Here is a 16,499-nt window from a genome sequence, read left to right as displayed (position 1 = left end):
TGACATCCTGCCTGTAACCGCATGTGACTGTGATGGGGAGAGTGTACATGAGATAAACAGAGCCAGCTGACTTCCTGCCTGTAACCGCGTGTGACTGTGATGGGGAGAGTGTACATGAGATAAACAGAGCCAGCTGACTTCCTGCCTGTAACCGCGTGTGACTGTGATGGGGAGAGTGTACATGAGATAAACAGAGCCAGCTGACTTCCTGCCTGTAACCGCGTGTGACTGTGATGGGGAGAGTGTACATGAGATAAACAGAGCCAGCTGACTTCCTGCCTGTAACCGCGTGTGACTGTGATGGGGAGAGTGTACATGAGATAAACAGAGCCAGCTGACTTCCTGCCTGTAACCGCGTGTGACTGTGATGGGGAGAGTGTACATGAGATAAACAGAGCCAGCTGACTTCCTGCCTGTAACCGCGTGTGACTGTGATGGGGAGAGTGTACATGAGATAAACAGAGCCAGCTGACTTCCTGCCTGTAACCGCGTGTGACATTAACGCTACACAAAGAGAAAAAGCCTGTCAAATTATCTCCCCTCTTAACGCTACACAAAGAGAAAAAGCCTGTCAAATTATCTCCCCTCTTAACGCTACACAAAGAGAAAAGGCCTGTCAAATTATCTCCCCTCTTAACACTACACAAAGAGAAAAGGCCTGTCAAATTATCTCCCCTCTTAACACTACACAAAGAGAAAAAGCCTGTCAAATTATCTCCCCTCTTAACGCTACACAAAGAGAAAAAGCCTGTCAAATTATCTCCCCTCTTAACACTACACAAAGAGAAAAGGCCTGTCAAATTATCTCCCCTCTTAACACTACACAAAGAGAAAAGGCCTGTCAAATTATCTCCCCTCTTAACACTACACAAAGAGAAAAGGCCTGTCAAATTATCTCCCCTCTTAACACTACACAAAGAGAAAAGGCCTGTCAAATTATCTCCCCTCTTAACACTACACAAAGAGAAAAGGCATGTCAAATTATCTCCCCTCATACATCCGGCATGCCGGTGGACGTACCTGAAAAGATCGCGACACTGTCAGCACTCGCGGCGTGAGGCTCGTTAGAGGCTCTGCCATGGAGTAGGTAGGGTCGGCACTAGAGTAGGCGGGGTCGGCAGAGGCATAAGTCGGGTCATCATCTTCTGAAATGAGCAAACATTTGACATCTAGAATACAAAACGGAGAGACTGCTAGCGTTCCAAATCAAGAAAGTTTTATTCAGGATGAAAGAAAACATTCACATTTTTTGTGTGTGAATGTTTTTGTGTGTGTTGTGAATCATAAACAACGTTCGTTCTTCGATCAAAGCTGTTTGTGATTTCTCCGCTGTTTGTGATTTTTATCCGCTGTTTGTGATGTATCCGCTGTTTGTGATTTATCCGCTGTTTGTGATTTATCCGCTGTTTGTGATTTATCCGCAGTTTGTGATTTATCCGCTGTTTGTGATTTCTCCGCTGTTTGTCATTTATCCGCTGTGTGTGATGTATCCGCTGTGTGTGCTGTATCCGCTGTGTGTGATTTCTCCGCTGTTTGTGATGTATCCGCTGTTTGTCATTTCTCCGCTGTGTGTGATTTATCCGCTGTTTGTGATTTCTCCGCTGTTTGTGATTTATCCGCTGTTTGTGATTTCTCCGCTGTTTGTGATGTATCCGCTGTTTGTCATTTATCCGCTGTGTGTGATTTATCCGCTGTGTGTGATGTATCCGCTGTGTGTGATGTATCCGCTGTGTGTGATGTATCCGCTGTGTGTGATGTATCCGCTGTGTGTGATGTATCCGCTGTGTGTGATGTATCCGCTGTGTGTGATGTATCCGCTGTGTGTGGTTTTGCATGAATGACACACACTTTTTTCTGTGAGAGCGGGCGATGCGCCTAATACGCTGTATGACCGTGTACACCTCGACATTGACAACGTGCAGCTTGCTAGGCATGAATCATGTCTTCTGAAGGAGCTGACTGAGTACTGGTGACTACCTGGTGCAGTGGAACACATCACCCCTGGCTGTGGTGGAGACAGATGTGGTTTCATCATTAGCACACACTCACACACACACATGCACACACACACAAACACACTCACACACACACACATACACCACACACACACTCACACACACACACACACCACACACACACACACACCACACACACACTCACACACACACACATACACCACACACACCACACACACCACACACACACACACCACACACACACACACACCACACACACATGCACACACACACACCACACACACACACACACTCACACACACATGCACACACACACACTCACACACACACACACACCACACACACACACACACACACACACACACACACACACACACACTCACACACACACACTACAACTGTAGCCATGAGACACCTACCCCTGACTATGCTGTAGAAGGCCGTGGCGTCATGACTGGCGGGTGTTGCCATAGGGAGCCGAGGACTGCCGCCCTCCCCCCGCCCGTTGTGACTGTTACCGCCCGGATCATAGTAGTTCTGGTACGTCACCGCCTCTGAACACATAGACGTATGAAAAAAACATGATCAACTTTGGTATGTCACCGCCTCTGAACACACAGGCACATGAAAAACATATTACACTGTACTGACAATTCCATCTTCTCTAAACAAACAAGGACACGCAAAGCAGATAAGTAACCAATTCTACTGGCTCTGAACACACAGGCACAAGAAAAACACAGGGATAACTTTGGTACGTATTTGCCTCTGAACACACAGGCACGTGAATATAACATGATTTACTCCAGTACGTTACCGCCTCTGAACACACAGGCACATGAAAAACACATGACTAACTTTGGCTCTTTGTAACACACTGGTCTCACAGGGGGTCCGTGTCAATCTTGCTCTGTTTCCATTTCAATGTAAAACTGTGTGATGATAGATATGACACCCCCCCCCCCCCCCCCCCAAAAAAAGGAGTAAAAACAAATCATGCAAATGTTGGGGTAAATCTTATTACATGTACCAGACCTGTTTTGCACTTGGGGCATTCTCAAAGAAACTGGAACATGAATGTTACACTCTTCCCAGCATTGGAACATGAATGTTACACTCTTCCCAGCATTGGAACATGAATGTTACACTCTTCCCAGCATTGGAACATGAATGTTACACTCTTCCCAGCATTGGAACATGAATGTTACACTCTTCCCAGCATTGGAACATGAATGTTACACTCTTCCCAGCATTGGAACATGAATGTTACACTCTTCCCAGCATTGGAACATGAATGTTACACTCTTCCCAGCATTGGAACATGAATGTTACACTCTTCCCAGCATTGGAACATGAATGTTACACTCTTCCCAGCATTGGAACATGAATGTTACACTCTTCCCAGCATTGGAACATGAATGTTACACTCTTCCCAGCATTGGAACATGAATGTTACACTCTTCCCAGCATTGGAACATGAATGTTACACTCTTCCCAGCATTGGAACATGAATGTTACACTCTTCCCAGCATTGGAACATGAATGTTACACTCTTCCCAGCATTGGAACATGAATGTTACACTCTTCCCAGCATTGGAACATCCAAAATACTGGTAAGCTTGTGAGGAAAAGTAGTCTAGGAATTGTTTTGATCATACTTTTTTTTTCAAGGACCATGATACTGATACGTACAACATACGGTGAAATTATATGTACAACATACGGTGAAATTATATGTACAACATACGGTGAAATTATACGTACAACATACGGTGAAATTATACGTACAACATACGGTGAAATTATACGTACAACATACGGTGAAATTATACGTACAACATACGGTGAAATTATACGTACAACATACGGTGAAATTGTACGTACAACATACGGTGAAATTATACGTACAACATACGGTGAAATTGTCTGTATGACCTTGAATGGAAGTCTGTTCTCTTCATCTTAGCTCATGGGCTGCAACTCCCACGTTCACTCATGTTTCTGCATGATTGTTTTTTAACGTGTATGGCGGTTTTTACCCCGCCATCTAGGCAGCCGATTGCCACAACTGGTGTTGAAGACACAACTGACAGAGTTGTTTTCCCGCCCAAACACACAATGTTTCTGCCTGCATTGCTCAGATCAGAGGGCTTTACACAAGGGAGGAGGATCACTTACGCTGAAGGGGTCTATGTCGACCAAAAGAATGGATTCCCTGTGGGTGGAGTTCCTGTAGTGTTTATTTTTGCCTGTATACAGGGAATCCCACCGGGTGGAGTTCCTGAAGGAAAAAGTACGATATCGCTAAATCTCGCGTCAAGCGCGTGACTGCCATAAACCGATTTGAATTACCTTGGCGTTACTTCCCCTTCCACAATGGCGGTTCCACAGGGAAATCTGTTAGAATTCCTGAATTCGCGTGCGGCATTCAGCCAAGCAAACATGCTTCACTGAGAACGACGTATAATTCGAAAGGATTTGATTAAAGTAACTTCGCTCGTACTCTCCTCTGTTGAATTGCTTTCACTTTCATTCTTGTCAGCTTGAAGTAACTCCATGGTGTCAAATGGAAGTGAAATGATGATGGTGCGCTTTCCAGTATGTCCTTATTGCAAGTAATTTATTTTAGCTTTCATTTAGTTATCGATTCCAACTTTTTTTCAATACAAATTGAAAAACAGAATCAAATTTCTAAGAAATACCAAAAACGATTTTTTTCAAACATCAAATTCTACTGATGTCGCTAAGCATCGTGTGACTTTGAGCGACATCAGCGAATCACTACATGAACTGAATACAGGGAAAATGCCTGCAGGAACTCCTCCTACAGGGAATCCCCCTCTTTTGGTCGACATAGACCCCTTCAGCATCACCTACCTGGTCTCTGTGTGCCGGTAGCGTGCATAGCGATGAAGTTCTGAATGTCTTGGTCAACATAGACCCCTTCAGCATCACCTACCTGGTCTCTGTGTGCCGGTGGCGTGCATATGCGATGAAGTTCTGAATGTCTTGGTCAACATAGACCCCTTCAGCATCACCTACCTGGTCTCTGTGTGCCGGTGGCGTGCATAGCGATGAAGTTCTGAATGTCTTGGTCAACATAGACCCCTTCAGCATCACCTACCTGGTCTCTGTGTGCCGGTGGCGTGCATAGCGATGAAGTTCTGAATGTCTTGGTCCACGTTACACGTCTCCAGCACCTTGCGTACTCGCTCACAGCTCTGAAACCACACACAGTCAGCCGTTAACATGTGCAATTCTGAACAGAAAATACAAACAAATCGCGTTAAACAAATACACTGCATGTATCACACATCAAATTAACCTGTACGCCTTAAACTAATGATCGACTCTCAAAATCTCACAGCTCTGAATCCTCACACAGTCAACTTAAATATTTGGTATTCTCGACAGAAAATACAAACAAATCGCGTTAAACAGATACAGTATCACACATCAAACTAACTAGTAGTGTACGTCGCCTAAAACTAAAGATCGACTCTCAAAATCTCAAAGCTCTTTAAGTCACGTACAGTGTATATTAAATATTTTGTAATCTCGGCAGAAAATACAAACAAATTGCGTTAAAAAGATACAGTATCAAACATCAAGTTTACCTGTACGCCTAAAAATAAAGATTGACTCTGAAAACCTCACAGCTCTGAAACCACGCACAGTCTACGCTGTACATTAAACACTCGACGTTTTCAACACAACATTTGACAAAAGCAGGGTTTCCCAATGGGTGACCTCCCCTCCCCCCAAAATGCAAATAACGTCCAGTTCCAATGACCAAATGACTTGATATTGGTGTACATTAACTTGAGCCATGACCAGTCCACACACTGCTACGTTTATAGATCAAATGTGACCGGCTCCAACAAAAGGATAAAAAATTTTTATCCTACATACGTGAGAGAGACACTCGTGAGATAATAATCGTTCAAATCACACGTGTGTAAATCTTAATCATGTAAATGAGGTCATGCCAAGCAAGTCTGGCAGGGACCTGTTTTTCCACTACTTATGATGACAAAGTCACCGAGACAAACGTCATTATAGAAACAAAAATTGCACTCGTCAATTCCCCTTGATGAATTTTTAGAACTAACACGTCACGCCACACTCTCAGAGTGACTTTTCTTTGCTTTGACGTAATAGATTGCACGAGGCTTTAGAAGAGATCGAGGTTCCAAAACAAGCGTCTTCAATTTAGCTGCCTCGACTGCAGGACTTTGTTTAGTAAAATATACGTAAGTACAGTATGTAGGATAAACACATGCTGTTTCGTACCAGATTTACACTCGTTGCTTTTTCAAATAGTGAACAGCTCGCTTTCGCTCGCAGTTCAATATTTAAAAAAAAAACTTGTGTAAATCTCGTACGACACAGCAACAAAGCCATGTAGTATTCTCCATAAAGTCGCTGAGGCCGAACAGAGATAACAGCAATAAACATGAGCCATGGCCAACATTTTTGTTTCTGGGATTTTTGCAGCTCTGCACCCTACCAAACATGTTGTACAGGTATATCTATTCTGTAAATATCAATTTCAGATTCGCTTTGCAAACATAATAAAAATGAGGTTTTATTGCACTGCAGACGCGAAATATTAGCACCCTTTTAACCCCCAAATCATTGTTTCTTTCTTCACCTATTTTTGTACTTAAAACAAATTTCATTTTCATTTTTTGCGATGCATATTAAAAAAGAGTTTACATCTAACCATTATAGTCACTTTCAGCTTTAGAAGTTATAGTCACTTTCAGCTTTAGAAGTTATAGTCACTTTCAGCTTTAGAAGTTAAACTAAACACCCTTAAGCTAGGGATGTTTTGCAAATGTACTCCTGTCATCTTCACACCTGCTGTTCTCAAAATGACCCCTTGAGTTTGAGCAAACTTTAAATCGCTATATCTCATCAATGCTTAACGATATACACTTGCAGTAAAGACCATCTGAAAGCTGGTTATCTTCACTTCCAAGAGATACCATAAAGTCCAAATGTCAAAAATGACACTTTGTTATCCTTTTGTGTGAGTGGGTCACAAATGGTCTGACTTTTAGGCTCTTTCCTAACAAATATCCGATTCATCTATCTCTTTATCATCACCACTTCTGGTTGGTCCTCATAGGAAGGTTCCACTGCATCATTATCAGTATGAGTTATTTCTTAAGACGGGCGCTGCGGCAGAGTGGCAAGACATCGGCTTCTTAATCGGAAGGCCGAGGGTTCGAATCCCGGCCGCAGCCGCCTGGTGGGTTAAGTGTGGAGATTTTTCCGATCTCCCAGGTCAACTTATGTGCAGACCTGCTAGTGGCTTATCCCCCTTTGTGTGTACACGCAAGCACAAGACCAAGTGCGCACGGAAAAGATCCTGTAATCCGGCCCGCATGTCAGAGTTCGGTGGGTTATAGAAACACGAAAATACCCAGCATGCTTCCTAAAATTCCACTCGTCCAAAAACACGAGTGTACGTGGGAGTTTCAGCCCACAAACGCAGAAGAAGAAGAAGAAGATATTTCTTATATGCTGAATCTTAGCAAAGGATAAAAGACATGTCGAGAAAATGTATTTTCAGCATAAGCCAAATGTTGATATCAATCTTGAGACATGTCCCTTATCATTTGCTTGAAGGCAGCATATTAGAAATAACTGTTTTATTACCGACTATTTCAACCAACAGAAATTTCAAAGCAACCTCGCAAATTAGACGGAAAAGCCGCAATGGGAACTGGGTCTCTCTTACTTGATTATATGCCTGTCAGTCAAAGAATTCTCGTGACCTGGGTCAGCCAATCAGTCTGACGTGACGAAATATTCACAGGTCATATGTGTTTGACACACAAAAATCTCACAATTAGCGAAACCATTTTGAACATTATACATACGCTTCAATTGCTTCGATATGGCTTGTCAAGATGAGAGCGACAGATTTTGAAACAACGCCAAAAAGAAAGTAAATGACGTAAAGACATATGTGACCCTCCACCACGAAATGAGTCGCATGTCACCTCGCGCGGTTCTGCGCTAGGCTTAATGTAAGTCCAGGGAGTGTCTGGTAACAGTGTGAAGGTCACCTTAGTCACAGGCTTATAACTCAAACAGTTTTTGCTCTTTTCTAAAACGGGTTTCACCACCGGATAGAGCATAACAAACTCTTTATGAAAATGTAAAAACATGAAAATCATGCAAAGGTGACATGCGACTCATCCCGTGGTGGAGGGTCACATATTTGGCGTTAATTAAGTGATGCAATTTCACTTGAATCGTCAGAACTTTGAAAATGGCATTCTGAAGTGGGTGCATTGGCATTGCAAACGCAGAGGGTGGGTGGGCAGAGGGTGGGTGGGCAGAGGGTGGGTGGGCAGAGGGTGGGTGGGCAGAGGGTGGGTGGTGCTGTGCCGTTCTGTATTTCTTAGATAAAGAGTGGAGTATCTGAAAGCATTTGAAGTGTCTTTGTTTAGAATAAGTCACGCTGATATGTGACCCTCCACCACGATATGAGTCGCATGTCACCTCACGCGGTTCTGCGCTAGGCATAATTTAAGTCCGGGGGGTGTCTATAGTAACAGTGTGAGGGTCACCTTAGTCACAGGCTTATAACTCAAAAAGTGTTCACTCTTTTCTAAAACGGTTTTCACCACTGGATAGAGAATAAAAAACTCTTTAAGAAAATGTAAAAATATGAAAATCATGAAAAGGTGACATGCGACTCATTCCGTGGTGGAGGGTCACATAGTGTTAGTTCCAGTGTTCACTTTTTCTTGTTAATTTTTAGCGCGATAAACCTGGGACAGGCTGATCTTTCTTAACCCAGTGTGGGATTTTCAGTGGGGCGACCACCCCCAACCCAGCGCGTCCCCGGGTGGCGGATAGGGGAACGGTCTTCAGATATGGAGATCAGCCGCTTGCGGCCGCGGACCAAACTGGCTCCGGGTGGGATCCCGGCAAATCCTCCCCCCTGTGCTCTCAGGGTAGGACGTACGGGCCATGAGCTAAGGGTGAGGTAACCCCGACAGAAAACCCCGAATGCTGAAGACGGAGGACCCGGGCCGCACGGCGCATTCTAACAAACCACGGGTACACGCACTTACGCAAATGATGACACAATCAACCAGCACAGATGGAAATGGCGCTCGCCCATTGAGGACCCCCCAGGGTGGAGCAGCGTCGGGTCCCATGCCTCAAAGGGACCCAGCCCCAACTACTGGAGGTCCCTCCCGTCCGTCTTGTCACGCCAGGGGACGCGGGAGGAAAGTGACTGGCACCACCACAACCAGGAAGAAACCCAGTCAGCAGCGACCTTTTCAGGTCATGCACTGGAACGCAGAAAGTATCCTGAACAAGAAGACAGAGTTGGAGCATATCCTGCATGAGAAGAACATCAACATCTGCTGTATTCAGGAGACGCACCTGACACCACAAAAGTCCTTCAAAGTGAGAGGCTACCAATGCCTTAGGTCCGACAGAACAGACCGAAGCAAAGGAGGAATCCTGACCCTCATCAGGAACAACATCAATGCCTGTTTGATAGAAACGCACATGGAGGACTCCGAATATCAGGTGATTCGAATCCAGACGAAGACATCAGAATTCCATCTTGTCAACTTCTACTGCCCCAATGATAGACACCTCGCCCTTGACACGATCCCCGCAAAGGCCTCCAACTTCATCGTGGTGGGTGACTTCAACAGTCATTCACAGAGTTGGGGATATGACCACCTGGATCGGAGAGGAGAAGAGGTGGAGAACTGGCAGGACGACAAAGGTCTCATCCTTTTGAACAGTCCCTTTGACTGCCCTACATTCTACTCCAGAAGATGGCACACTACATCAACTCCTGACCTAGCCTTCTGCACGGAAGACATGCACCAGCTAACCAGCAGAGAGGTCGGAGAACAGCTAGGTGGAAGTGACCATCGGCCAGTCTTTTTGACCCTGGGCATGGAGTCCTGCACTGAAGCTTCCTTCCCACGGTGGAACTACAAAAGAGCGAACTGGTTCCTCTTTAGACACCGCACCAGCGAACTCACCAAAGACATCAGAGTCGAGGGTCGAGACATCAACATGGTGGCGAAGGACTTCAACATGAGCATCCTCAGAGCAGCGCGTGAGTCCATTCCCAGGGGTGCCAGGAGAGACTATAAGCCCTACTGGAGCAATGAATTGCAGGAACTGGATGATGATCTGGCAGACGCCAGAAGGGAAGCAGAAGTCAACCCGTCACAAAACAACAACATCCGCCTCCAGGAAGCCAAAGCCAAATTTCTCAAAAAGAAGCTACAGGCAAGACGGAGAAGCTGGCAAGAGAAAACAAGCTCTCTGAACCTTGAGAAGGATGGCAGAAAGCTCTGGAGGCTCACCAAGCAGTTGAATGATGAGAACACCAGCAGAGGAAAGATCACATTAGAAGAGAACGGGAAGGTGCTAACTGGAAAGCATGCTGCCAACCAATTTGCTGAAAGCTATGCAGCTGAGAGCAACCTCCATGTTAGCCCCGAGAAACAGAGAGAAGCAAGAAGAGAGAAAAGAGAGAGACCTGCCAGACAGTCGACAGTGGACGCCATGAGTCAACCACTCACACTCCACGAGCTGCACTCAGCTCTGAAAAAGTCAAAGGCAAAGAAGTCCCCTGGCCCAGACGGCATCACCAACGAGATGCTAACCCACCTTGGTAGTGCAGCAGAGAACAAGCTACTCGAGGTCTTCAACAGCAGCTGGCAAGAAGGATCGCTACCACAACTCTGGCGAGAAGCGATCATGATCCCCATCTTAAAAAAAGGGAAGGATCCAAAGAAGGCCACCAGCTATCGCCCAATCAGCCTCACCAGCTGTGTTGTGAAGACCTTGGAGAGAATTGTGAACGAGCGCCTCAGGTGGTACCTGGAATCCAGGAACCTCCTCGCCCCTGAACAAGCTGGATTCCGACAGTTCCGCAGCACTGAAGATCAGGTCACTTACCTAGCGCAAGAAGTTGAAGATGCCTTTCAGGAACAGAAGCTGGTCTTCGTCACCTGGATAGATCTTCAGAAGGCCTTTGACAAGGTCTGGAAAGATGGACTCCTTGTAAAACTGCTGAGGAAAGGCGTGTCCAGCAACATGTACCAGTGGATTCGCTCTTACCTCTATAACCGCAGGGCAAGAGTTAACGTCGACCAGACCAAAAGCAAGAAGTTCCTCCTTCGTCATGGCGTCCCTCAGGGCGGAGTCCTCTCCCCCACACTCTTCCTTCTCTTCATCGACGATCTGGTGTCTGAGATGCCCAAGGGGATCAAAGCTGCTCTCTACGCAGACGACCTTGTGATCTGGTGCAAGGAGGAGCACGCAAGTACTGCCACCTACAGAATGCAGCAAGCGGCAGATAGGCTGAACGCATGGGCAGAAGATTGGTGCGTCTCCATCAACAAGGAGAAATCCACACTGTCGCCAAAGCAGAAAGCCGGAACCATTAGGCTTGGTGGAACTCCTCTGAGAGAGGATGAAGAAGCAACGTACCTTGGTGTCACCTTTGATAGACGGCAGACCTGGAAACCACACATTGCACAGGCAGAGACGAAGGCCCGGCGCAAGCTAGCCATACTCAGGAAGCTGGCAGGTACCACCTGGGGAGCGAACGAGAAGATACTGAAGACAGTATACCAGGGAACAATCAGACCCCACCTCGAGTACGGCTCCACAGCGTGGTCAACCTCAGCCAAGACAAACCTGCAGACCCTTGACCGTGTGCAAAACCAGGCCCTCCGACTCATCACCGGTGCAATGAAATCCACGCCCATCAAGGAAATGGAGAAGCTTACCACCATCCAACCCCTCTGTCAGAGAAGAGAAGCCAAGACTATGGTACAGGCCGAGAAGCTCAAGTGCCTACCCGACCACCCCATGAAGCACAGACTGAGCAACCTCACCAAGAACCGGCTTAAACGGAGCAGTTTTGTACACGAGAGCAAGAGACTTTCTCGACAGTACAGGGAAGTCCTTCCACAGAACACTCTACCTCTGACTCAAGAAGAAGAGGAAACCCCCAAGGCAACAGAGAAACCAGGCATCCAGATCTGCACCAGTGTTCCACATGTTACCTCAGGAGAAGATCAGAATGACACAGCTCGACAGGCACTCACCTTAGCCCTGATCGACGAACAGTACCCAAAAGAGGCGTGGATCCATGTATACACCGATGGATCAGCAACTAACGCCGTGCTCAATGGAGGTGCAGGCATTCTCATCCAGTTCCCTGGGGGACATACAGCTACATCCAGCGTTGCCACTGGCAAACACTGCACAAACTATAAAGCAGAAGCAGAAGCTCTCATGCAGGCCGCCTCCTTCGTTCAGGACTCCGCAGACTCTTGCTACCAAGTTGTCTTCCTCTCGGACGCCCTTTCAGTCCTTCAGGCCCTAGAGAACGACAAACTCCCACAGCTGGCCAAAGCATTACAGATGGTCAGACAAACCAGAAGAGTTGTCCTCCAGTGGATACCAGCACACTGTGGGATACCAGGAAATGAAAGGGCAGATGAGCTGGCAAAAGAAGGAGCCGTGGAAGACCAACCTGAAAACAGTGTCAGCTTTAGTGAGCAGAAGACAATCATCAAGGCATTGATGAGGCCAAGGACAAACAGAGATGACTACCACACACTGTCCAGAGAGCAGCAAGTCAACCTCATCAGGCTGCGTACTGGCCACAACAGGCTCAATGCTCACATGAACCGAAAGTTCAAGCTGGCGCCATCACCAACCTGTGCCTGCGGTCAAGAGGACCAAACAGCGGAACACATCTTACAGCGATGTCCCTTACTAGATGAGGAACGAAAAGAAGTGTGGCCGTCACCAACTCCCTTGCAGACCAAACTATACGGCAGTCGACAGGAGTTGGAGAAAACGACAACATTTATCACCAGTGCTGGACTGATTGTGTAACCTCTGCGAACGCCAAGAAGAAGAAGAAGAAGCGCGATAAACAAAAAGGGTCTCTGTCTGAACGTTATAACATTTAGAGGGTCACCTAGGACCAGTCCTGATTGGTCAAAAAGCCATATGGTGCACTGGAATGGTAATAATATCACATTATGCTCATTATCATTATCACTAGATGTATGAACGTACGTCATCGACTTCCAAAGCGGTCTGAGACACCCGGTTGACACAGAGCCACATCTCCGACCTCAGGAACGTGATCTGCTCTTCGTCCGAACTCTGGAACTCCTGTACACACAGCGCTAACACCATTATAGTACTCTGTTACTTCACACACACACACACACACACACACACACACACACACACACACACACACACACACACACACACACACACACAAACCCATCTCTGACCTCATGAACGTGATCTGCTCTTCGTCGGAACTCTGAAACTCCTGTCCCACATTCCCACATACACCGTGACTCACCCCCCCCCCACACACACACACACACACACACACACACACACACACACACACACACACACACACACACACACACACAAACCCATCTCTGACCTCATGAACGTGATCTGCTCTTCGTCGGAACTCTGAAACTCCTGTCCCACATTCCCACATACACCGTGACTCACCCCCCCCCCCCCCACACACACACACACACACACACACACACACACACACACACACAAACCCATCTCTGACCTCATGAACGTGATCTGCTCTTCGTCGGAACTCTGAAACTCCTGTCCCACATACACCGTGACTCACCCCCCCCCACACACACACACACACACATACACACACAAACACACAGATACACACACACACCACACACACATACACACACACACATACACACACACACACTCATAATGATGTATGCATAGTATGACACTCACTCACACCATACACAACACAGTGAAGGCGTGTACAGTAATGATTACACTGTATTGTAGATAAGACAACAAGCTAAGGTGGAATAGAAAGTAGAGAGCACTGATAGTAATAGACTGGACGCTGTATTGTAGATAAGACAACAAGCTAAGGTGGAATAGAAAGTAGAGAGCACTGATAGTAATAGACTGGACACTGTATTGTAGATAAGACAACAAGCTAAGGTGGAATAGAAAGTAGAGAGCACTGATAGTAATAGACTGGACGCTGTATTGTAGATAAGACAACAAGCTAAGGTGGAATAGAAAGTAGAGAGCACTGATAGTAATAGACTGGACACTGTATTGTAGATAAGACAACAAGCTAAGGTGGAATAGAAAGTAGAGAGCACTGATAGTAATAGACTGGACGCTGTATTGTAGATAAGACAACAAGCTAAGGTGGAATAGAAAGTAGAGAGCACTGATAGTAATAGACTGGACACTGTATTGTAGATAAGACAACAAGCTAAGGTGGAATAGAAAGTAGAGAGCACTGATAGTAATAGACTGGACACTGTATTGTAGATAAGACTACAAGCTAAGGTGGAATAGAAAGTAGAGAGCACTGATAGTAATAGACTGGACGCTGTCAAATCTGAATGCAGACTGCTGCAGAGGCAGGGCTAAGCTGAGGCACCAAGCTGTGTGGCCAGGCACTATGAATATGCATGACCAGTGGGCAGATAACTCTACATTTGTGACCCAAGGATGTTACCTGGCAGGCCCCCTCCATCTCCTTCTCCCATTCCTGTCGCGTTTCCTCCAGCAATGTGACCGCCGTCTTGTAGGCGTTGTCTGCAAGTAGATGCTTGAGTATCAATATCAAAAGCAGAACAATGTGACCGCCGTCTTGTAGGCGTTGTCTGCAAGTAGATGCTTGAGTATCAATATCAAAAGCAGAACAATGTGACCGCCGTCATGTAGGCGTTGTCTGCAAGTAGACGCTTGAGTATCAATATCAAAAGCAGAACAATGTGACCGCCGTCATGTAGGCGTTGTCTGCAAGTAGATGCTAGAGTATCAATATCAAAAGCAGAACAGTGTGACCGCCATCTTGTAGGCGTTGTCTGCAAGTAGACGCTTGCGTATCAATATCAAAAGCAGAACAGTGTGACCGCCATCTTGTAGGCGTTGTCTGCAAGTAGACGCTTGAGTATCAATATCAAAAGCAGAACAATGTGACCGCCGTCTTGTAGGCGTTGTCTGCAAGTAGACGCTTGAGTATCAATATCAAAAGCAGAACAATGTGACCGCCGTCTTGTAGGCGTTGTCTGCAAGTAGACGCTTGAGTATCAATATCAAAAGCAGAACAATGTGACCGCCGTCTTGTAGGCGTTGTCTGCAAGTAGATGCTTGAGTATCAATATCAAAAGCAGAACAGTGTGACCGCCATCTTGTAGGCGTTGTCTGCAAGTAGACACTTGAGTATCAATATCTGCGGATCCAGACATGGCCTGACCCAACAAATCTGAGGACCAAAATGTGGGGAGCACTGGAGGACCTGGAAAGAACGTCCATGTTCATGGCATCCTCCGGATTCCGAGCCTGACACAACCGTCGTACGAAGAAGAAGAAGAAGAAGAAGAAGAAGAAGAAGAAGAAGAAGAAGAGTATCAATATCAAAACCAGAACAGTGGAACCCCCCTTTAAGACGGTAAACAAGTCTGAGAAAACATGGTCTTAAAAGGGAGGGAGTCTTACATTGGGGGTCTTAAAAGGGGGGTTAATTCCCCTGTATCAAAGTATGTTGGTCAATATGTAAGAATTAAACTGGGGGGGGGGGGGGGGGGGTGCGTGAGGTTTTAAATAGAGCCATGTACTTACACTAGTATGCTAGAGATGGGTAACAAATCTCAAATGCTTGTTGTAAGCATTTCGGTGCTACCGTTCGGCAGACTCCTGCAAGGAATTGTCATAATCACCTTATTTCTGACTGTTCTGTAAACAAATCACCTTCAATCTGCCGCACAGAAAGCCACACTTACCACAAGTATTATCTATCCCAGACTATACCAGATGGGGGGGGGGGGGGGGGGGAGGGGGGATGGGGGGGGATGGGGGGGGGGGGGTGATAGGCATTAACTGCCCAACTGAGTAGGGTCAAGGTACACGGTACATGCACCAGATGGCATGGTTGACACCTCAAACAAATCTCAATTTTAACCAGTCCTTAACTGATCAGCCCAGCGCCTAGGTCTAACCCAGTTGGACACTCAGTCGTGCACACCGCACCGCCCAGGGGAGCAGTGTAACGATACCAACAACAGTCGTGCATCACTCAGGGGAGACAACACGGTGCAGTGTAACGGTACTATCAACAGTCGTGCATCACTCAGGGGAGACAACACAGAGCAGTGTAACGGTACTATCAACAGTCGTGCATCACTCAGGGGAGACAACACAGAGCAGTGTAACGGTACCAACCTGCTTTACACGCTTCCTCCTCACTCTTCTCCATCTTGGACTTGCCCTGAAACATGGACACATTGTATAAAACATGGACACATTGCAGCATGAAACAATGACTTTCTTTCTTTCTTTATTTGGTGTTTAACGTCGTTTTCAACCATTCAAGGTTATATCGCGATGGGGAAAGGGGGGAGATGGGATAGGGGAAAGGGGGGAGATGGGATAGAGCCACTTGTTAAT

General features: G+C 46.4%; 1 protein-coding gene across 1 annotated transcript in view; it reads right to left on the bottom strand.

Annotated features, from left to right (window-relative positions):
• Positions 1-1,025: 1,025 nt before the first annotated feature.
• Positions 1,026-16,499, bottom strand: part of LOC138950294 (proline-serine-threonine phosphatase-interacting protein 2-like) — a gene marked incomplete at its 3' end in the record, with an annotated part of 56,370 nt that continues 40,896 nt past the window's right edge. The window contains 6 exon segments of the mRNA XM_070322041.1: positions 1,026-1,145; positions 2,396-2,530; positions 5,101-5,197; positions 13,083-13,181; positions 14,566-14,645; positions 16,275-16,320. Coding sequence (XP_070178142.1) covers positions 1,026-1,145; positions 2,396-2,530; positions 5,101-5,197; positions 13,083-13,181; positions 14,566-14,645; positions 16,275-16,320 — 577 coding nt within the window.

This window comes from Littorina saxatilis, linkage group LG16 (assembly GCF_037325665.1).
Source record: "Littorina saxatilis isolate snail1 linkage group LG16, US_GU_Lsax_2.0, whole genome shotgun sequence".
Lineage (NCBI taxonomy): Eukaryota > Metazoa > Mollusca > Gastropoda > Littorinimorpha > Littorinidae > Littorina > Littorina saxatilis.
This window is presented reverse-complemented; position numbering and strand designations above follow the sequence as displayed.